Source organism: Lontra canadensis, unplaced genomic scaffold, assembly GCF_010015895.1.
Source record: "Lontra canadensis isolate GAN:19392208 unplaced genomic scaffold, GSC_riverotter_1.0 scaffold98, whole genome shotgun sequence".
Taxonomy (NCBI): domain Eukaryota; kingdom Metazoa; phylum Chordata; class Mammalia; order Carnivora; family Mustelidae; genus Lontra; species Lontra canadensis.
Window position 1 is genome coordinate 1,823,349 of NW_022631092.1, and position 22,002 is coordinate 1,845,350.

A 22,002-nucleotide genomic window follows, 5' to 3' on the forward strand; every position below is an offset into this window, starting at 1 on the left:
CGCCTGGCTACGCAAGGCGGATGATTGTTTGTTTAGTGCCTGGCGGACACTTGTGGGTTTCGGCCGTGGAGGACACTCAGTGCGGGGCACCGCAAGGCGCACCGCCTTCCCGGGGCTCCCGCTTCCCCGCGGTCACCGTGCAGCCAGCACATTGAGGGGCAAGCAGGACGGGGAGTCCCCGCTGTGCAGGGGGTGAGCGCCCTAAGAAAAAGAATAGCCGAATCTCCGGGAGTACAGCGGCGTTTGGTTCCCTGTGTGGTCCCAGAAAGTCCCTTCCGCAAGAGGACAGAGCTTTCAGACTCCCTTTTCCTCATCTTGGACTCAGCTGATAGAGACCCTGCCCTCGGAGGGGGTGGGGATTGCAAGCTCCTTTGCCCCAGGGAAAAGAACTAGAAAAATGCCCCAGGTCTACCCTCAGTCTCCTGGGGAAGGGGCAACAATTACCCAGCCTCGTTAATTCTTAAAGTTGTAAGGGACCCAGTGATTACTGGCGTTGGTTCCATCAACTAAAACAAAACAAAACAAAACAAAAACAAAATACAAAAACCCGGAGACCTAGAGGGGGGTAAATTTGCAAGGTGGCAACGAAGAGTGGAGAGCTCTGACGCTCAGACTCCTTGTACAGTGCTCTTCCTTCCAGGAATCGGATGGTACCAAGAGCGCACTGCAGAAAAGCAAGGGGCGAAATCTAGGGGTCTGCTAAATCTGATCATTAAAAAGAACAGTGTACCAAGTGGAAGGAGGCATGGCGCGTGTGTGGTGAGGTCGCTTTATTTAAAAACTAGAAAGCGCTCTTTTTAGAAACCTGGCTGACGTGTCCGCGCCTTGCCAGTTTGAGCAACTTCACAGAAATGGACCGGGAATCTGCCTCGGTTTTCTGCAGCGCTTCTGCCTGCGCCCGGTTCAGCAGAGGTCTTAAAGGATCCACTAACGCTCGCGCCGCCCAGAGCGCCCGGCCCGGGACACAAACGTGGCCAAGACTCACTACGGGAGTGGCAGCCCCTAGTCGTCTTCCATCAATTGCCCTGCAGAATCAAACCCAGGAAAGGTCGGCAGGGAATGTGTGCCCGGGGAACTGGTAATTTTTTAAGTCTCCCAGAGTGGGGGCGGGGGAGGGGGGAAGCCTCTATTCCTAGGTAGTAGCAAAGGGAAAGCGAGGCACTTCTTTCCCTAGACCTGACCTTTCTGAAGGGGAGGGTCACACTCCATCCCCTGGGAGTGGTTTCTATCGTTAATTAAAAAAAAAAAAAAAATCGATTGTCTACCCAAAGGGAGACCCATCCCGGTCTGGCCCTAATCTCCCCCTACAACATCTTCTTAGTCTACTCAGCATTCGAAGAAGCAAGAAGCGAGTGGGCCTGAGGGTGCAGGGGTCCACGAGGGGAGGCCTAGGAGAAGCGCCGCCGCCTGGCTTCTCCCAGCCGCTCTCGCGCACCGCGGGAGTTCTGCGCCCTGGCCGGACCTACCCTCCGCGCCACCGCTCCCCTGACCCGAGAACAGCAATTGACAAGTGCCCTTTACCCTTTGCCCTACCGCCCGGGAGGAGGCAGCCCACAGACGTGGCCTGGCCGTAGCAACGTCACACAACCCTGCGGGGATCCCTGTTAATTAGCCAGAGAGCAACAGGGAGAAATGGGTTTGAGTTAAAGGCGGCCCTCCTTCGGCAAGCTCGAGCTGCCCCCCAACCCGGCCCTCGGGCCGTTTCGCCCGGGCTCGGCCCTACCCCTATGCCAGGAATGGCTGGAGGTTCCTGCGCGAAAGGCCGAGAAAGGCCATCTCTGCAATACTGGGGTTTGCGCCCGGCCCGCAGTGACCTCGGGGGGCTACTTTCGTTCCGCGCGCACCGTCGCCTACCTTCTCGAAGGGCGGTCTCTCGCCCGCGCACCGTCGTGGTCTGGATGAGTCTCCAGCAGCTCCTGCGGACGGCCCGTGCCGCGGCCCCTTGCTGCGAGCAGAGCCCGCCTTTGGCCAGGCCGCTGGGGCTGGAGAGCCCAGTCCGGGCCTGTCGGGTAGAAAGACAGCTAGGGAGCCTGTCCCAGCCAGGGAACCGGCGAGACGGATAGGGAAAATGCCACTTACTGTTGGGGAAGGGGGTGGGGAGTCCCCAAAGCCCCATTTACAGATTTTGGATTGAAAATAAAACCAGTATGCGGGAGAAGACACCCCATTTCCACGAATAATTTTTTAAAAGCAAAAGAAAAAACAGAAAACCTACCGACACCCTCGCGGGGAGCAGCTGGAGCGTGCTACTCTTGGTGGCGAAGTCTAACGAGCGGCTGAATTTGGTCTCTGCTGGGTAGGGGCCTTCGGATTCCTAAAGTAATTTTCAGACCCAAAGTGCCTGCGGAAAAAATAGATACACATATTTTAAGAACCACAACGCACCTCTTTCGTCGATTTCGCTTTTACAAATTTTGGCCTTTGCAAAAACAAAAGGGTTGGGGATGGGGTTAACCAGTTCCACTCGGGAGAGAATCTCGAAATTAAAAAAAAAAAAAATAGAGGAGAAATTTGGCGGTGAGGGCTTGCGGGTCCGGAGGAAGAGCGAACTTTTTAATCTTGAGAAAGGACGCAGACCCTCTGCATTTTCTGAAACAAACCAAGTTCCGAAATGGGGCAAAAAGTAGCCCCAAAGTAAAACTGGCCACAATGAATTGGAGTTTCTTGCAGAGGAAATCGCACCCAATAATAGGACCCAATCTGAGAAAAAGGGGTGGGGGCGGAGAGGTGGGGCGGCGGGAGTTGTTAACTGCGCCGCACAATGGAATTAATGAGATTAACCCGAGCAATTAGGAAGCCCGCCCAACTCCGCCGGCCCGCTGCGGGGCCGCTGAATGGGAAAGATTAGGTTAATTTCATTAATTTGCAATCCACAATCCCTTTTCTGGCCCCCGCAACCCCCTCCCCTTGGCACCTCTCCCCCTCCCCCTTCCTTACCACCACCACCCCCCCGCCCCCCGGAACAGAAAGGGCCAAATCTGGTTCTGTTTGTCATCTGCATATTACCAGGAACTAAATCCAGGATGACGTCGACTCAGTATAAAACCAACAAGAGGTTCAGCTGGTCTAAACTCCGTCCTACCCGCGGGTTGAGTTCGGCGAACGCTGCAGCGAGGGGAGGGCGGGAGGAGGGAGAGCGGACGCAGCGGGCGGGGAGGGGCGCGGGGCTGCGCGCTCGCCCGCGCTCTCTTTCGTTTTGGTCCGCCGCTGGTGCAGCGTGGACCCCCGCCCCCCGCCCCCCGGCTTTGAGGCTTTTTCCCCGGCGCCTCCCCGCCGCCCCCCGGTCCCGGCGCGGGGCTCGGGGATGCCCGCCAGCATGTTCAGCATCGACAACATCCTGGCCGCCCGGCCGCGCTGCAAGGACTCGGTGCTGCCCGTGGCGCCCAGCGCCGCGGCTCCCGTCGTCTTCCCGGCCCTTCACGGGGACTCGCTCTACGGCGGCGGCGCCTCCTCGGACTATGGCGCCTTCTATCCGCGCCCGGTGGCCCCCGGCGGCGCAGGCCTCCCGGCCGCGGTCGGCGGCTCCCGCCTCGGCTACAACAACTACTTCTACGGGCAGCTGCACGTGCAGGCGGCGCCCGTGGGCCCGGCCTGCTGCGGGGCCGTGCCGCCGCTGGGTGCCCAGCAGTGCTCCTGCGTTCCGACGCCCCCAGGTAGGGTCGCGCTCGCGCCGGCCGCCTTGCCGCGGTCCTTGGTCCCTGGGGCATGGGTGGGCGGTGGCGCTGGCTTTTCTTGTCTCTACTTTTTTTTTTTTTTTTTTTTTTTGCATTAACGATTTTCTCTCCCCCTTTTTTTGGCCGATCGGGCACGGGGGTTTTTGTACACTTGCTGCAAACTTGAGGCGAGTTAGAGGAAACTAACTTACTGGCTTCGTGGGGGAGACGAGGCTTTTTGGGATTCCCTAACTGACTTTGGGAGTGAGCGGGTGGACGCTCTAGCACGGTTCCCCCATTTCCCTGCGTTGTCGATTTCCGCGCGTCCCCAATTCCCAGCACCCCGTTGCAGAGGATTTTTTAGAGTGGGTGGGTCGCGGGGCAGGCCGGCTGGCGGTGTGCGCCGTGGCAAGGCCGACCGTGCGCCCTCCTCTGTCGCAGGCTACGAGGGCCCCGGCTCGGTGCTGGTGTCCCCGGTCCCGCACCAGATGCTGCCCTACATGAACGTGGGCACGCTGTCGCGCACCGAGCTGCAACTTCTCAACCAGCTGCACTGTCGGCGGAAGCGGCGCCACCGCACCATCTTCACCGACGAGCAGCTGGAAGCGCTGGAGAACCTCTTCCAGGAGACCAAGTACCCAGACGTGGGCACCCGCGAGCAGCTGGCCCGGAAGGTGCACCTCCGCGAGGAGAAAGTGGAGGTGGGCGCGCCGCCCGGCCCTTCCCGGCGAGTTCGGGCCCCCGCCTGCTTAGCTCGGCTCCGCAGCTGGGTTAGGTTCCGGTCTCCCCGAACTTGACCGACATCCCGCGGCAGCCTGGAGGCTGCTGGAGGGCGCTTTAGGCCCAGGAAGTTGCACGGAAATGCGGAAGCGGGAGCGAGTGTCTGGTCTTTTTGTGGGCGTGCGCGCGGGATCCCCGGGTTCCGAGCCTACCCGCGTCACTCGCGGCTGCCGAGGGCCCCGAGGGGTGCCCGGGCCGCAGGGGGGTGGTGCGGGGAGCGGGGAGCGCGCCTTTGATCTTAACTCTTGTTTTGTTCTCCGTTGCGCAACAGGTCTGGTTTAAAAACCGCCGTGCCAAATGGAGGCGGCAGAAGCGGTCCTCGTCGGAGGAGTCGGAAAACGCCGAGAAGTGGAACAAGACGTCGTCTAAGGCGTCGCCAGAGAAGAGGGAAGAGGAAGGTAAAAGCGATTTGGACTCGGACAGCTGACGGCTGCGGGCCGGCTGTGGCTCTTGTCTAACTCGAAGGACTTGCACAGACAGACGATGCTACTTTCTTGCACACGCGCTGCCTTTCGGGGGGGGTCGAGAAAGAGGAATGAGGAGCTGTAAATAGTGTACAGAACTGGGAGGGCCGGCGCCTGGGGTCGGGGGTCGCGCCGGGGCTCGCAGCCCCGAAGTCCTAGACCGCTGGCGCCTCACTCCCCACCGTAGTATTTATAGTTAAGTTAACGGTGACAATACAATAAAGTGATGGCGACAATACAATAAAGTGATGGCGATGTATACGGGCCACATTCTGTATTTCGTACCCACCTCCCCCACCCCCTTCTGAGGCCCAAAAAAGAAACTTATTCAGTCTTGCGGCTTCCAAAGAAAAGTGGGGCAGCTCTGACCTGTACCAGAAAAAAGGAAAAGGAAAATCCTGGGCGTGACTTGGTTCCAGGACGGGTGTCGATCCACTACGTCTCTAAGTCTTCTGCAAGAGGTGGAGAGGGGATTTGCAGGCTGGGGGGGTGGGTGGGTAACATTGCCTGCAAGAGAGGGGACTGCATGGGGTTCCTGTTCCCTTTGCCGCTGCTGGGAAGCCATAGCGGGAAAGCAGGATCTGTGGGGAGCTGGGCCATCCTGGGAGCCACTCCAAGAGCTAGCTCAGCCTATCCCCGTTCCCACGAAATCCCCACTTCTAAGGCTGGGACTCTAGGGGGAGTTAGGTGGATGGGCATGGCTCTCGCCCCACATCTTTTCTGGATCTTCTGGCTGCTCTGCCAGTGCCCTTCTAGTGGGGCAGCGTGACCGCCCTACAACCCTGCTGGCTGCTATCCTATCTGGCGGCTCTAAGCAGCGGTCTGGGGCCCCCTGGGAACCTCGGCAGGCACTGGGCCCAGTGTCCTTTGGCCCAGGCACCTGGGGTGGCCAGGTCTGCACCCTGAGTTCTGTTGGCCAACCCGGTATCAGAGTGTGGGGTGGCCACCAAGGCACTTGGAGGCGGGAGTGCTCATGTCTTTGGCTTTCTCCCCTCACCATCTCCCCTGTGCACTAGATGGGGCCCGAGGAGGAGCACCCCCAGAGCGCAGCTGGTGGGTGGGCTGGTCAGCAGCTTATGAAGGACTGGAGAGGCAGAGAAGCTTCCTGGTGCTGGTGCTGGCTCAGCTGAGAGCTTGGGACGCTTGGGACGGGGATGAAGACAAGAACGTGCACACTGTATGGGTCCCCAGACCCCGGGCCAGCGGTTGGGGTGGGTGGAGACCTAAGGCTGGCAGGAGTGGTTTTTAATGCTTCTGCTTTATTGATTTTACCTAAATCCATTTTTTAACAGATAAGGAAACTAAGGTTCTAAGAGCTGCTGGGGTTGGTGGATGTGTGTGTGCACGCACACCCCCCACCTTGTTCTACCTTTTCAGTTCCCTGGGGTATTTGGTGGAAGGACCCTCCGGGGGAGGACTGTGCGTCCAGCCTGTGGAGCACAACACATGCGGAAGGAGGGCTTTTACAAGAGGCAATATCCCCCCCCCACACACACAATGGCCTTCTCATGTTTAAAAGGAAAAGTGACTCCTCGAGTGGGTGAAGGGGACACGTAGGAAATAAGGAGTGACTCCCAGTTAGTCACCTGTTTAGTAAGATGGAAGCAGGAGACCACTGTTTGGAGATCAGGTACCTAGAGGGTCAAGGTCGCCTTGGTTTATGTGTGACCTTGAGCAAATGACTGAACCTCCTTGGGTTTGCACCTTCTGGGACTGTAAAACGGGCACAGCCATGATCTCTGCTTTCAGGGGCTGGTGTGGACAGGAAAGGCACTGAACTAACTTACTCTAGAGTTAATAGCTGGTTTGGGGAATCCTTCGGCATGGCTACCTGCTTTTTAACAATACTACCACTTACATTTTATCAGATCCGGCATTTTGGGCTTTATGTCCCTTTTCATTTTGCCCTTTAAGAAGCTCTTGAGGTGGGGAGTTTCCACCATTTTACAGATAAGAAAATTAAGGCTCCGAAAAGCTAAGCCCTTTAATAACATTCAGTTTCAGAAGATAATCATATTTGGGCATTTTTGCCCAGGTAGGTCTTCAACCGTAATTGGGAATCTTTCCACTGATACTAGTCATGATGAGAAATACTCAAAGGCTGTTACATTAATTTTTTAGCGAATCTTGGCGATGGCTGTGACATCTCTTCCATAGACCTCAGACTTCATGGCACCCACCCTCCTCCATTGCTGTTTCTAGGTGCTGTTTTCTGTCCTACTGGAAAGAGGGTCATTCTGCCGGCGGGTGGGGGGTGGTGGAGGCAGGAAGAGCTCCAGTCTAGAACATTCTAACATAGGACTTAAATGGGCATCATTCTACCGGGAGACATCGGATGTTCCAGAACTCCGTGATAAACTCCTGTGTGTGTCTGTCCATGACTTGCCCTTTGACTCCCTATAAACTGGGATCTTCCATTTTTTCTTACCTGCATTTGTCTGATCTGAAGAGGTGTCCATGTCAGGTGAAGGAAGAGAGGGATTGCAAGAGGCGTAGGTTCTGACATTTCTTCCCCCCAAGGAGCACCTGGTGAAAAGCCAGGACAAATGGGGTGTGCAAAGGGGGAGAGAGAAGAGCCAGGGAGCTCCTCCCTGCTCACCCCGGGCAGATGGCAAGGTGGCAAGATGAAGGTCCTTCCCTGTCCTTCCCACAGTGCTTCAGCTGAGGCCAAGCTCACTGGAAATGTAATAAACATCTGGAACAAAGAGGGAAATGTTGGGATGGTCTTAATTATATATAGTTCACCCACCTTTTGCATTCCCCGGTCAGCTGTGGGGTGCAAACTTTTGTCTTAGCCTGGCCATTGGAATCAGAGAGGGACAGATCATCTCTTGGAGCGGAAGGCACCTGGCCTTTAAGTGCTGTCTTTGGGCCGTGTTGTTGTCTTGGAGACTTTGGCTCACGGTGCTGGAAAGTGGTGTATATGCACGTATAAGGGCAAGGCATAAAGCAAGTGACTTCCTGAATGGCCGGTAGCCTATACGACACTCCCCCACCCTCAAATGAAGGCGTTCTCCCCATTGGACAGTTGAGAGCAGCTGAGGCACGGGGTGAACACAAGGGACCAAAACGAGAACTGTCATCTTCAAGGGACAAGGCTTTTAAGATCTCTAAATCAGGCTGCCTCACTGAACAGAGAACGTTGTTTTGGTGGGGAGGCTGCTGTGTGTAAAAGTTCCCCAACAGCAGATGATCATGGTTGTGAGTGTACTTGCCTCTGGGGGACATAGGATTAATCTGCCCTAAAGTGCTAGATCTGGCAAAGAAGAATGATGACAATCCTAGCCACTCAGAGGAGTCACACTCCACCGTGGAGCCCTCCCACATCTCTGGCCCTCTGGAGAAGAGAATTGCAGCCCATTTTGCAGATGGGAAGTAGAGGCTCAGATAGACGACATGCCTTGCCTAGAACACATAGTAAATGGCGGGGCAGGTCCGGAAAACCCTAGACCTGAGCAGACTCTCCCACACACCTCTTGGGGTGATAGCAAGGTATGAGGTAATGGCTTCCAGCTGCCACAGGTCACCTGGGTCAAGAAGGGCCCTGGCTGCCGGCAGCTAACAAGTACGGAGAGTGGAGTGTGTGGGGCAAGAGACGGGCTGCTCGTGGTTCTGGGTATGCTGCGTAGCGGGTACGTTCTCATTGTTGCCATGAGCTGTGCGCATGCCAGGTGGGGCAAAAGGGCCTGGAAACAATTGTTTTACAAACCGCACCCCTGGGGTGTACCTTTCAGTGACAGTTTTTGAATCAAATTGTCTTCTACTGACTTGAGAACTGTGAGCTCTTGTCTTAAGCCTTGTGTGAAGGACGTCATTTTAATGGGTACGTGTGAGATCGAAGCTGGTAGATTTCTCTTTCATTTCTGTGTGTATGTGTTGGGGGGGGCACAGCTGGAGGCTCGGAGGTGGGGCGGGGTGATGTCTCTGACTTGTACGGGGTTTTAAGTGACTCAAGTAAAATCGTTCAGGCGTCAAGACTCCCAGCCAGAGATCCTCGGTCAGGTCCCCCAAGTCGACTTTCCCTTATTCGTGGCAAACTGCAGATGGAAACCTCTCCCTTAAGGAAGATGGAATTCCAGCCCAGGGAGGGCAAGGTGATGGCAGGGTGGCAAGGGGATGGCTGGGTGACTGGTACAAGCGTGCATCTGGATGAGGCCATGTGCGTATCCTGTGACCCGGGAAAGGTTCCTTCCTCACCTGCGCAGTGGGCTGCGGTTGAGGATTAGAACAGTCTGAGAACCCAGCAGTGTGTCTGACACATTTATTATTGTGTGCTTTGAAGAACACCTTCAGGTTGGCGGGATAATGCCCTCCGTAAGTAGGTTGGAATTAGGAACTGAGGAACGCCCCTTGGTTTTTAATTGTTGCTGGTGTAGGAGTTCATGCGTGACCGCAGGACACAGACTATAATGACATTAAACATGACCACCATGGGTTTAAGCCAGGGAAGCATCTGGTAAGTTGTGATAGGTTGCCTTCTCCCTAAGAGGTTTAGGACGAGGAGATACAGGGCGAAGGAGAGACTTTGGCATGGGTTTGGATTCCATTTCCAAGTTTTATGAAATGACCTTGGAGTTTTTCAAAAGTAAAATGAAAATGGAAGACGGCAGCCGGGGCAGAGCTCCTTGAAAGTTCTAGAAGAGATGGAGCCGGCTGGGTCTTTTGGTTGCAGGGGCTTCTCGTTGGGGAGACATGGTGTGTCCCCGAGGCCCATCCCTAGAGCCGTGTGACAATGCAGAGGACCTCTGGCTTGGTTTTAAATCTGGAGGTGGGGCGGAGTGGGGAAGAACGATTGTCTTTTCGTAGTCCAAAAGACCCATGGGACAACAGGATGAATTACAGCATGTTGCGGTATTTTTAAGTGGGTCCATAATTTTTGGATTCCAGCAGCTCTCATTTGTTCTCGAGTGTCCAGCCCTGGGAAGCCTCAGTGAAGAGCCATCTTAAGAATCCCTCTCCCAAACCCTCCTCTCTTCCCCGGGATTCGTTCCACTCCTACCTTCTGTTTTCCTAATTCCGAGGTCCTCTGGAGTCCGCTGACCAAAGCGAACGATTGGGTTCAGTCGGGTGAGCTGCGTTTTGCCGAGTGTTTGCAGCCTTCCTCCCTTAACCTGAGCTGATTTATGGAAGGTGTCGTTAGTGAGATAATTTCAGCTGTGATGGACAGAGTTCAGAAGCGTCCGTATCCTTTCTTTCCTGATATGCGGGTCCTAGAACGCGGAGCCCTGGGAATGCTCCCAGCTTCTGCGTTATCCGGGAGGCTCCTGACCACAGAAAACTGCCAGCAGGTTAAGGAGACAGATTCTCTTTGTCAGACTGAGGGAGGCTGAGCTCCTTTCCCTGGCGGGAACATTCTTTCCTTCAGACTATTTGCCTGTGCTCCCAATGCTCAGAACACATGGTAACTTGTTTAAAAAAATGTGTTTGTGTGTATGTGTGTGTTGGGGAGGAGGGAGAATGGGGCGGAGACAGAAATACTTAAAAGTAAGAAATTTTCGGAGGAAAGCAAACCCATCATGTCCAGCAGCCTGCCGTGAGAAAGTGGCGTATCACAGGTGCGGTGTCCCAGGTGGCTGCCCTGCACGTGGCCATGGGGCTGCCCAGAGACTTGACCTCCTGGCGGGGCCGTCCCTCCGGAGAGGGGGAGCTTGTGGCCGGGGCCAGCTGGGGCCAGCTAGGTAGCGGCTACCGGCGTGCAGGCCAGCCTCGGGGCCCCACTGCAGTCTGACTCACATTGGCCGGCCTCACCGTGACTGTGTCCACTTTAATCGTGTCCCAAGCAAATTAGTGACACTGCCCGGCAAGGCCTAGAGACGCTGCCTTTCCAGATGGAGTAAGCCTAATCCTCCTTTGAAAATCCTCAAAGTGCTAACCATGGCACCAGAAAAGGAGAACTGCCCCTTCTCCAAGAAACAGGGAGGCCCAAAGCGCTTGGAAAGTCCCCCTCTGCGAGGGAGACTGAGAACTCTGTGAAGTCGGAATCCCAGCTGGTGGTTTCATCTGAAGATGTTCTGACTCCGGGGCCAGATGGCTGGGATATGAGGGGATGCGCGTGTTCGACATTGTTTTGTATTTGAGGAATAAATATTTAAATCTGAAACCGAGTGAGTCGCTTTCTACTAAAGTGGGCAGGGATGGAAAGTTGTGTGTGCTGGTGGATGTCCCCTGCTGTCCCAAACATCACCCCAGCCACGCTTGGAACCTTCAAAGAGGGTGCGCCCCCTCCCTTCGGTGAGTGTGGGATGCCAGGAGCAAGGTGGGGGCGCTTCCTTGGCCAGGGTTCCATTCTGTTTTTCTATTTCATGTCTGCTTTTGCTCTTGGACTCCCAGGGCACGTGGGTAAAAATGGAGACCCCCGTCCCTTTGTCCTTGGTGTGGTGAAACCCTCCTGGTTTTGTTTCAGTGTGGGCCTGTGTGCTAACTAGTCTCTGCTAGGAATGTGAGTGACTGAAAACCTAACCCTTTTCTGGACTGTCATTAAAACTCTAAAAAAAAAAATTATAGGTCTTTATGGTTTATTTTTGTCTTTATAGAAGATGTAGCTGTATAGTTTTTCTTTCTTTAAAGAAGAGATACTTTTTGACAACTCCAAGAGGGTGTTGTAAAGAAAAAAAAATTAATCTTAGGTTAATTTGGGCATTGACAAGTTTTGTGATCATTTTCCTGGCCATGTCCTTATCTAATCTCTTTTAAGCCTTAGGAGGCAGGGCAGAGGGGATGACCCGTCATCTGGTTACATAACGGCTACTTCCACGGTTTCTGCCCTGTGTCGGCCCTAACCCCTCTGTCGTCTGTTGAATCCATCCTGTCCAGGTCCCCACGAAGCTGGTGGTGTCCTCACCACTAGCAGAAAGTGAGAGGACATACCCGTTTGAGTAAGGTTGGATCTTAGGACTCCAAGTCCACTTTTCTTTCTGTCCTGCCGGGCTTTGTGGATACGGACCAGCCAGGAGGTCTGGGTTCGAATCTCAGCCTGGTCGCCAGCAGGCGGTGTCCTCTTTATGCGTCAGCTGCCTCGTATCCAAAACAGCATTATCATTTCCTGCAACACGTGAAAATTACCTGGGCCTTTGCAAATGCCAGTGGTTAATCACGGGAAATATATCAACACAGTATAACAATCCTCATGAGCGCTTACTCAAACAATACACTTACTCAAGATCTTCAATGAAACGGTAGTAATGACGGCCTCCTTTCAGCCCACAGATAACAAAAAGCGTGCCCAGTGTCTGCTCGGTACTGTTCCAAGTGCTGGGGAGAAAGCCTGTGCCCTCCTAGAGTTTGTGTTCTATTGGAGAAGATAGTCGCTCACCAAAGAGACAGGCTGTCATTTCAAACCGTGCCAAGTTCCCATGCTGAAAACCAAGAGAAGAGGGGGCTGGGGGTTGGGGTTGGGGCAGAGTTGTGCTATTTCACAGCCGGGTCTGAGGTCTGTGTGGTAAGGGGATTAAAGGTTATCTCCAGTAATCCTGCAGGACCAGGGCTGGCTGACGACAGCCTTAGCTAGGGCTAATCTGGCCGCTTGCCTGTTTTGTCAATAAAGTTTTATTGGAACACAGTCATGCCTGGTTCATTTGTGTCTTGTCTATGGTTGCTTTTCCCTGTAGAGGCGGAGCTGAGGAGTTGCAGCAGAAACTACAGGGCCCGCAAAACCGGGAAATACCTGCTGTTTGATGTTCCACAGGGTGACTTTGCCGACTCCTGGTCTAAAGTTTAGAGTTTAAGTCAAAAATGGAAACTGTGGCTAATAAGGGGTGGAGCAAGGATTTATACCTGCTTGCCTAATGCATCATTTCCTTCTCTGTTTTTAGCGCAGCATCAGGCCCCTGCGATGGGGCCAGAGGGGAGGATATAAGGTGGGTCTGGTGGAACACGATACGGTGCCTGACTCCGGGTTGCTGCTTTCCCAATGATGGGCAAGAAACAATTTTAGAACAATGGAGAACAGTGTGTCAAGAGGTAGTCAATTATGTGGTATAGACTAGGAGACAAAGAGGGAAGAGAGCCGCAACCCTGGAAGGCTTCCTGGAGGAAGCAGGAGTCGCAGGGGGCTTCGTATTTGGCTGGACAGAGCCGAAGCACCAGGACAGGCAAGTAAGATAGCAGAAAGGAGAAGACCTAATGAGAGAGGAGGCTGACGCTCCCTCCATTCCTCCTACATTTGCCACACCCCTGCCACACCCGGGAAGTCCCTGTGCGGCACTGGATCCCGAACACGAGCAGAGCCGCTAGATCGAGGCACGAGGTTTGGGCTGCTCCAGCACTCAGTGACCAGTGCCATGGTTGAGCAGCATTGGGGTCCTAGAAGCTTCTGAGAGTGGATCCTTGGAGCCACATGCTTTGGGCACATGGTGATGGGCCCGGGGCAGTGGGGAGGGGAGGGGGGGTGGAGAGAGGGAGAGAGCCTTCAGGAAGAGGAAGCAGCTTGAGCGAATGCGGGGAAGGGGGAGGGCAGGGGTGGAGGTGAGCCTGGGAGGCTTTGGCAGGGTAGAGGCTGGAGGGCAATGAGGGTGCGAGCCTGGTGCGAGTCGGACTGTGCGGGACTCAGATCACTGTTTTATAAAAACTAACCTGCAGAATAGGGGTCCCTGCCCTCCCAGATGTCGGACAATAGCCAGAGAGGTGGCCAGGGTCACACGGACAGGTGGACGCGTCACGGCCATTGCCAGCCACGGGCCTTCGTGGCCCCCTGGGGGCCGTGTCCTGTCAGCATCTGCTGGGCGTCCTTGCCATCTTCTATCAGGGGAGAAAAAAAGCATCTCACTCGGAACCTTCTGCAGCGAAGGGGTTTTTTTGTTTTGTTTTGTTTTGTTTTGTTTTGGAAGGGATTTTAAAATACAGTGATTTGTGGCGGTAGTTGAGTTCATCAAAGTGATTTTTCCAGATGCTGTAATTTCTGGGCAGCTGACACGTCAAAGCTGCCTCCTCTCTTCTGCTCCCCCTGTGCTCCAAGTCCCCCCTCCAGCCTCAGGCAGTGATCCTACCCCACAGGAACTGTCCCAGGCACGCGGGCAGCATCTCACAGAACGGCCTTCACGGCTCTTAATTCTGTGTCTATGGCAAGCATGGGATGCGGGCAGGGTGGGGTCTGTTCTTCCCATTTTACAGAGGGGGACCTGGATAGGCCATCAGGCTGCTTTCCTAAGATCACACAGTCGTGACCCGAAGAGTGGAAGAGCAGAAGTCTCCAGCCCGGAACTTTCCATCTCTATCTGGCTCTGTCTGCTCGCGGGAGCGTAGCTGTTCTTTCTGGCAGCGTGTTTGTTTCTGCGTGAAGTGAGCCTCAAACTCATGCCCCTCCTGGTAACCGAATCCTCCCGAGGCCCCTTCCTCCAGGCAGCCTTCTCGGACCACTCCAGCCTTTCGTAGGCCTCAGAGACTTTGGCCTGCTCGCTTGTGCATTCTAAGAGTTTGAAAAGGGCGGGCTGGGACTTCATACAGACCCATCCTGTCGTGCTGGTCCCCTCCCAAAATAAATCAGGCTCTGCGTTTGCCAGGGACCCTGAGATTCTAAGGCTTCAGGGAGCCGATTTGCCCCAAACAGCTGTCGCTACTTCCCTCCCCCACCTCTGTACGGACGTCCGTGGCACTGGCAGAGAATCTCACCCCTTCCGTAGCAAGAGGGATCACCTTCACTCAAAACCTCTGGCAAAGACCAAACCAGGAGGAGGTCTGTTAATGCCCGGGTGTGGCCTCACCCCGGGGATCAGACCCAGGTCAGTTTTGGTAGTGAAGTCAGTGAGTGCTGGCAAGGCCTTTGCAGTCCGAGTGATTGTCGTGCATGGCTTCTCACTGGGGCGAGTGTTACCGCATCACGAGGGGGTGGGGGGCGTGGCCCTCGAGGCTGTGAGTGAGGACAGGGTGACGGAGTGAGGGGCAGCAGGGGCAGAGGAATGGGGCAGAGAGAGAGCAGGATTCGCCATCAAAAGTTAGGCTTCGACCATTTGCAGGCTCGGTGAAACTTGGCCACCACATTCAGCCTCTGGGCCTCAGTTTCCCCATCTGTTAGGGAGAGTCCTTAGGCCTGGCAGGGTTGTTGAGAGGGTCACCTGATTTGATGAGCGTGAACACTCGGCGTGATGGGTCCTGCAATCAGGTGTCAGGCAAAGTCCCTGGTGGCATGAGGACTTGACCTTGGACCTGGCAGGGTTGCTGTCAACTTTGACATTCTTTACCTCTACTGTTTGGTCTCTCCCATCTCCATGTTGCCTCCTAGAATGATGGAAGTATCTGGCTCGGTCACTGGCCCGGCCAGAGATGGGAGGCCCCTGCCATGTGTTAGGTGGCTCCCTTGGAATGTGGGCCACAGAAACATCTAGAACATTGAGTTTGTGCCTTTTGAGGGGAGTATGGGTCCTCCACAAGCATTGGACCTCTTTGTTCTTTTCCTGGAGTGGAAACTGTGTTCCCCAAAAGTTAGGTCCTCATCCTAACCTCGGGAACCTCCGAATGTGCTGTTTTTGGTAAAAGGGTCTTTGTAGATGTAATTAAGTTAAAGATCTCAAGATGAAATCATCCTGGATTTGGGGTGTTCTTAGAAGAAGAAGAAGAGGGGGCACCTGGGTGGCTCAGTTGGTTAAGTGTCTGCCTTCGGCTCGGGTCATGATCCAGGGTCCTGGGATTGAGCCCCACGTTGGGCTCCCTGCTCAGCAGGGAGTCCACTTCTCCCTCTACTCCTCCCCCCTGCTCGGGATCTCTCTCTCTCTTTATTTTTTTTTTTAAGATTTTATTTATTTGACAGACAGAGATCACAAGTAGGCAGAGAGGCAGGCAGAGAGAGAGGGGGAAAAGCAGGCTCCCCGCTGAGCAGAGACCCCGATGCGGGACTCGATCCCAGGACCCTGGGATCATGACCTGAGCCGAAGGCAGCAGCTTAACCTACTGAGCCACCCAGGTGACCTTTCTCTCTCTCTCTTCAAAATAAATAAGTAAAACCTTAAAAAAGAAGAAGAAGGAGAGGAGACTCACCAGGGAGAAGATCTTGAAACCCAGAGGCAGATGGGGGTGAGGCCATCACAAACCAAGGAACACCTGTAGCCACACGGATCTGGAAGAAGGCAAGGAAGGGGTCTCCCTGAGAGCCCCTGGAGGTACCGTGGCTCCATCCACACTGTAATTTTGGACTTCTGGCCTCCAGAACTGTAAGATGAAAGCTTTCTGTTGTTTCAAGCTACCAAGCTGGCAGCAATTTCTCGTAGCAGCCCGAACAAACAAATACACCTGCTTTGCCCTGCAATGCTGTCCACTGAATCTGACTCATCCTACTATTGTTTGTAATGACACTTAATGACGGTGACCCTGACTTGTTCTTTCTGATTCCATGGTGTCAGTGTTTCCACATTCCATTTCATGTGAGGATCTGTGAGAAGGCAGCAAGGAAACCCGATGACTACTTTGAACTTAGGAAACTAACATGATTTTCTTTCTGGAAACATTATAGGATGACATTTACAGGGAAAACATCTCCAGCCCTTTGCAGCTCCGAGAGTTGAGTGTGTGGCCTCAAGGAGACGAGAAGAAGAAAGGCCAGTGCCCAGGCAGGCTGGGCTGGTCCTGCCCTTAGCCACAGCTCACCATTTCCCTCCTCTGGGCAGCTGTCCATGTGGTTCCTCCTGTCCCGGATGCCTCTTCTCCCCGCGGTGCTGGCTCCCGAAACCCCATCAGTCCTGCGGAGCTGCTCAGGGAGCAGGAAGCAGGGAACTTATCACTGGCCTGATTCAGAGACTCTGACTTCCCGTCCTGGGTTTGAGCCTGGAGAAGACTCCTGCCTCCTCTCGGGGCTTCAGTTTCCCCTGCTGTCAGTTTGGCTCAGTTTAGAGGGCGTTTACTAAGCTGCTACTCTGTATTAGGCAGGGTGTTAGTTAGATGGTGGGGATTAAAGAGTGTTCGGACTAGTTACATAGTTCTTGCTTCTGACTTTGGGGCCTAGGAGTGATCTGTAGAATGAATGAGAGAGTGAGTGCCTTTCGCCACCAGCTTGTGGTTCTCCTTGCCAGGCCCTGCTGTGTGTGTCAGAGGAGAGGGGGACTGTGTGTGCACACCTGCCTCTCCTTCCTCTGAACCCCGCCGGGGGCAGGTTGGACGGCAGAGTCCGCAGCACATAGACCAGAGTGCTGTAAAGGCTACTGAATTTGGATTTTTGCTGAACGATGGGGCTCGTGCAATGTGACCAGGTATTTGGGTCTTCTTAGGTCACCAGGGGACTTACGGGTTTGGTGACGATCCTGCCCAGACCCCAGAATGTTCCCAGAGATAAATTCTGATTGCTACAAACCCTAGAGAACCACCGATTCCTTGGCTGTGCTGGGGGTTGTGATTTTGACTCTACTAGTCATTGTGGCACTGGTTGGTGTTTACACAGTGTTTGTTGCTGTTACCTGGACATTCCGGGTCCCACTGGCTTTGGAGTTAGACACATTCTGTCCTCATTCTGGCACTAACCTATCAGAGCAGGGCCCCACCCTGATGGCCTCACTTCAAGACCGATGCAGGCTTCGTGACCTTGGGCACGTCCCCTAACCTGCCTGAGTTTCCTTTTCTTCATCCATGACAAGAACGTGTAATATTCTTAGCCTAGTGTCCACATGGAGCAAGTCCTTAAGAAAACACCGGAACTATTGCCATCAGGAGCTTTGTGTCATGACATGATCTCGCCTGTCTGGTAAGCTAAGCTTAGGGGCTGAAGCAGGGGACGGGAAGGCGCACCCACTTCCGGCCAAGTTACCACCTCCCTTGGTGGCTTAACATAGGAGAGATGCTTCTCTCACGGTTCTGGGCACTGGAAGTCTGAAGTCGACCTGCTGGCAAGAGATGCTCCCTCCGAAGGCTCTTGGGGAGGTTCTGATGCTCCCCTCTGTCAGCTTCCAAGAGTCACGGGCAGTTGGGGCTCCTGGCCGCGTCACATCCATCTCTGTGTTGTTGGTGGCCGGCTCCCTGGGCCTCTCTATATCAGATCTCCTTCTGCTTTTCTCTGATAAGGACACTTTCATGGCATTTACAGCCCATCCTAAATCCAAGATGATCTTGATATCCTTAATGACATCTGGAAAGACCTTTTCCCATAGGTGGTCACATTCAGGGGCTCCAGGGTTGGGACGTGGACACATCTTTTGGGGTCACCACAGGGCCCACTCGGCAGAGGATGAAATATCTCTCATACACGCTCCTCGTTCTAAGAGGGTCTGCGGCAGACCTCTCCCTTGGACGCTCGCTCTCTGGTCACCTGAAGGTGACCCACGCGTGCTCTGAGGCCCCAGGGCTATCCCGTGGCACCCACAGGGCACACCCACAAGTGCCAGGAAGATGACTATAGTGGCAGCAAGGGATAGCTGGGACTGGTACCCACTGGGTCAGTCAGCGTGGGCTGCCGAAACAAAATATCCGGAAGTGGGTGGCTTAAAGGACAGACATTTACCTTCTCATGGTTCTGGAGGCTTCAAGTCCAAGATCAAGGTGCCTGGAGGTCTGGCTTTATGGCCTAAGGACAGCTGCCTCCTCTCCTTGCCTTTCCAGGGCCCAGCCTCTGTGTGCAGGCCCTCCTGCTGTCTCTTCCTCTGCTTATAAGGACCTCCGTCCTATCAAATCAGGGCCCCACCCTCACGACCTCATGTAACCTCAGTGACCTCCTTAAAGGCCCCGTCTCCAAAGATGGGGGTTGGGCTTCAACAAATGAAACTCAAAGCGGGGCACAGTCCAGTCTACCACACCTCCTTTGATTAGCTTTGCCAACGGAAGCAACGTTTTGGTAGATCGGGCTTACCTGATGTGGCATTTCTGAATTCCTACATGATTGTTTCCACATTTATTAATCTCCACTGCCCATTGGAGCCTCTGCCAGGTATGGACATGTCATTAAGATCTTCAGGGGCATCTACTGAAAAATGCTTTCCCTAAGAGCCACTTTGTTTTGAGCACTGAATGCCGTGCAAGGACATTGACATGCTGTATATCCGGGGCTCCTTTCGCACCCCCTCCCTGTAAGCCAGGACCATGATTGTTGCATTTGATCAATGAGGAGCTGGGTGCTCCGAGAGGCGGGATCTCCCAGCTAGCTACTGCCGGGGAGACATCATAAAGACACCGGGAAATGGCATCTGTCTGACCCCTCCTCCCATCGTTCTTTAGCCCATCTCCGCTCAGAGGAGAACCTTTGACACCCAACTTGGGCACCTGCCACCTTCCCTTTTGTTCCAAAAAGGCCTGCTTTTTTCCCCATGCCACAGCTTCTCTGTCCCTCTCTGGAAGGTTACAGTCCTGGCTAGATAGACTGTCGTCCTCTTTGCAATCATCCCAAAGCCAGCTCTGCGGGGACGGCCGCTGGCATGCACAGACAGCCTCCCCTCCCCAGCCCCGCCTGCGATTACGTTCAGTACTTGGGGGAAAAAAACCTTCCCCACGCATGGCAACGGTCTCCAGGCTGAGCTGAGCTGAGGGCTTCCAAGTAGAGGGGTCATTTGGATACTGACCAGCGTCTTCATGGGATGGAGGTAACCGCCAGCTAGCCAGCCAGCCACGAAGGGTGGGTGTGTCTCTTTGCAGCCAAGAGGGGGAGTGACCTTGAGATGCTCATTCTTTCCAGAGCATGGGGCATTCTTGCTGCTGCCCCCCAGAAATCTGGATGCATCTGCCTTTGCGAGAATGGCTCTTTTGCGGGGCAGAGGGGGAGAGAGAGGGAGCAGCGGCAGGCCTTTTGCACACGCTTATCCCCAGAAGCATCTGTTGCCAGAATGCTAGAATGCTCTCTCATTGGCTTTTGCTTTTGTTTGGAGACTCTCTGGAAAGCAGTGATTTTCAATCATTTCGACCCCGTTTGGTGGAATCCTTGAAGCGGTCTCTACTTTCACTGTCCTGAGGGGTTGATCTGCATTTGGTCCAAATTATGTGACCGCTGACAGCAGTAAAAGTGCTTTGGCAGGCGGGGTAGGACGGTGGTTGGAAGAGCTCTCTTCTGGGGATGGAGAGTGATGAGCTTGGCTCAGCTCCCCGCGGCCCCTGGAGCTTGGTGACACAGTGAGTGGTTTAATCTCGCCAAGACATGGTTGCCTCAAGTAGAAAACAGAGCTAATAACTCATGCCCTTTGTTCTCTCCAGGGCAAATTATGGAAGTCTTGGAAGCACAAAAGCAACTTTTTTCCCTCTTTTCCCTGAGAGAAGGAGGGATGCGTGGACCCTTCAGAAATGGCAGAATATGATGTTGATAACAGTCCATATTTTTGCCTGTGGAATTCTGCCTCTAATAACTCTTCTAGACCCATGGTAGAACATCTGGGAAGCCCAATGCAGGTTGCGCGACCATGGTCTGGGTTCCTGATGCAAGGATAAGTGAGGCATTTTCCCATCTAATGCTTGCGATCACGGGGGAGACCAAAGAATGTTCTGGAGAGGAACGGAGGCTCAGGGAGGAGTAGGGGCGTGTCCAGGGTCTCTGGAGCTTGCTGCCTCTGGGAGGCGAGGGCCCGCTGAGCAGAGTCCAGGACACGGGCCTCCCAGGAGGGCCCAGAGCACTGGAGATGGGGCTGGAAAGAGAGCCTGCACCTCAGGCTGGGGGTAAGGAGAGGCTGAGGTCCCCGTCCAGGCCTTCAGTCGGCGCCAGGCAGATTTGAACAGCTTTGGAAGCTGAGTGAGGGGTGAGTCTGGTCGGTGGGCTCAGAGCCTGCTCCTGTGGGAACGAACGGCCGTGAAGGCAGGGAGCAGACCTGCAGGATGGAACATTCTGGGCCTGCACTGACCCCCATGTCCCAGGTCCACAGAAGACCCTACCCTGCTAGGCCGTGTGAATGAGTGCGGCAGCCCTGTGGGAGCAGAACTATTTTTAGCCAACACTGGGACAGAGGTACACAGCACAACGGGTCAGTTCTTGTCTTGACCCTGCCCCAACCACCCCGCCCCCGCCCCGGGCTACCCATCTCCGCCCCACTCAGCCTGCTCTCAGGGCCCCACATCAGACTTCACTTGGCTTGTCTTGTTTGCATTTTCTTCTCCTGCCTCTTTCCCTCGCCTTATCCCCTCTTTTCCTGTCTTGCCCTTTTCTCCCCCCAGACCTTTGCCCTCTGCCCTGTGCTAGGGGTTGCGGATGTAAAGATGAGCAGGGCAGAGCTCTGGCCCCGGCAGGAGACAGACTCCAACCCCAGAATCCTGCGGAGGTAGTGACGCCGCCAGAGAGGTGAACGGAGGGCACGGAGAGGACTGGGGGTGGGCGAGGAGGCTTCTCCGTAGCCCCGGGGCTCCCTACATCTTCACATCTGTGCAGTGAGCCTCCCCACACCAGCTGTTCCCTGGGGCTGAGGACTAAACAAGGTGCAGAATAGAAATAGCTCCCCGAGCTGGGCACCTGAGCTCCACACCTGCCCAGCCGGCGCTGACTGCTCTGTCCTGGTTGTTACTCTACCTGCGCAGGGAAAGAGATCGGGTCAGGAAAGACCAGAATTAAGAAAGGTTGAAAGATTCATGCCCTACGGCCTTTTCCAAGGGGGCCCCACAAAGGGTGTCCAGGTGGAGTTGACAGAGGCAGGGGGAGGGAAGGGAGGGAGGCCCCAGGGAGGCAGGGACAATAGAGGGACTGAATGTCGGGGGTGGGGACAGCAGGGCTAGATTAGGGGGACTTTAGCGGGACAATGCTCATTAATAGGGACTGATCCTGGCCTTTCTTTCCCTCAGAATGACACTCCCAGTGTCCTCAATGGGACAAAGATGTCTCCGGATCAGGATAATGAGGTTGATTGTGCCATAAATTGGTGACAGGTCCATTCATACCTTAAGACGGGGCACAGCTCTGTGGGTCCCTTGGGGAGGGCGGCTAGGTTTTCAAGACAGTGAGTTTTATTTATTTTATTTTATTTTATTTTAATTTAGTGAATTAACATATAGTGTATTATTAGTTTCAGAGGTAGAGTTCAAAGATTCATGAGTTGCCTAGAACACCCCAGCTCACTGCATCACGTACCCTCCTTCATGCCCATCACCCAGTTACCCCAGCCAGCCACACCCCTCCCCTCCAAGGACACTGAATTTTATTTTATTTATTTTGCTTGCTTACTTACTTATTTATTTTCTAAAGATTTTATTTATTTATTTGACAGAGAGAGATCAAGAGAGCACAAGCAGGG

The 22,002-nt window shown here is 54.3% G+C and overlaps 1 protein-coding gene across 1 annotated transcript; it reads left to right on the forward strand.

The window, feature by feature from the left end:
• The first annotated feature begins 3,280 nt into the window (after positions 1-3,280).
• On the forward strand, positions 3,281-5,124 carry GSC (goosecoid homeobox). Its single transcript, XM_032837376.1, has 3 exons — positions 3,281-3,653; positions 4,095-4,354; positions 4,705-5,124. The coding sequence occupies exons 1-3, from the start codon at positions 3,305-3,307 to the stop codon at positions 4,858-4,860; spliced, it is 765 nt and encodes a 254-aa protein (XP_032693267.1). The 5' UTR covers positions 3,281-3,304; the 3' UTR covers positions 4,861-5,124.
• The last annotated feature ends 16,878 nt before the right edge of the window (positions 5,125-22,002 follow it).

Bases quoted from the DNA above. Each gene is read 5' to 3' on its own strand.
- GSC (XM_032837376.1), top strand. From the start codon at position 3,305: ATGCCCGCCAGCATGTTCAGCATCGACAACATCCTGGCCGCCCGGCCG. The intron at 3,654-4,094 runs GTAGGGTCGCGC...CCTCTGTCGCAG, and splicing joins CTGCGTTCCGACGCCCCCAG to GCTACGAGGGCCCCGGCTCG. The intron at 4,355-4,704 runs GTGGGCGCGCCG...GTTGCGCAACAG, and splicing joins TCCGCGAGGAGAAAGTGGAG to GTCTGGTTTAAAAACCGCCG.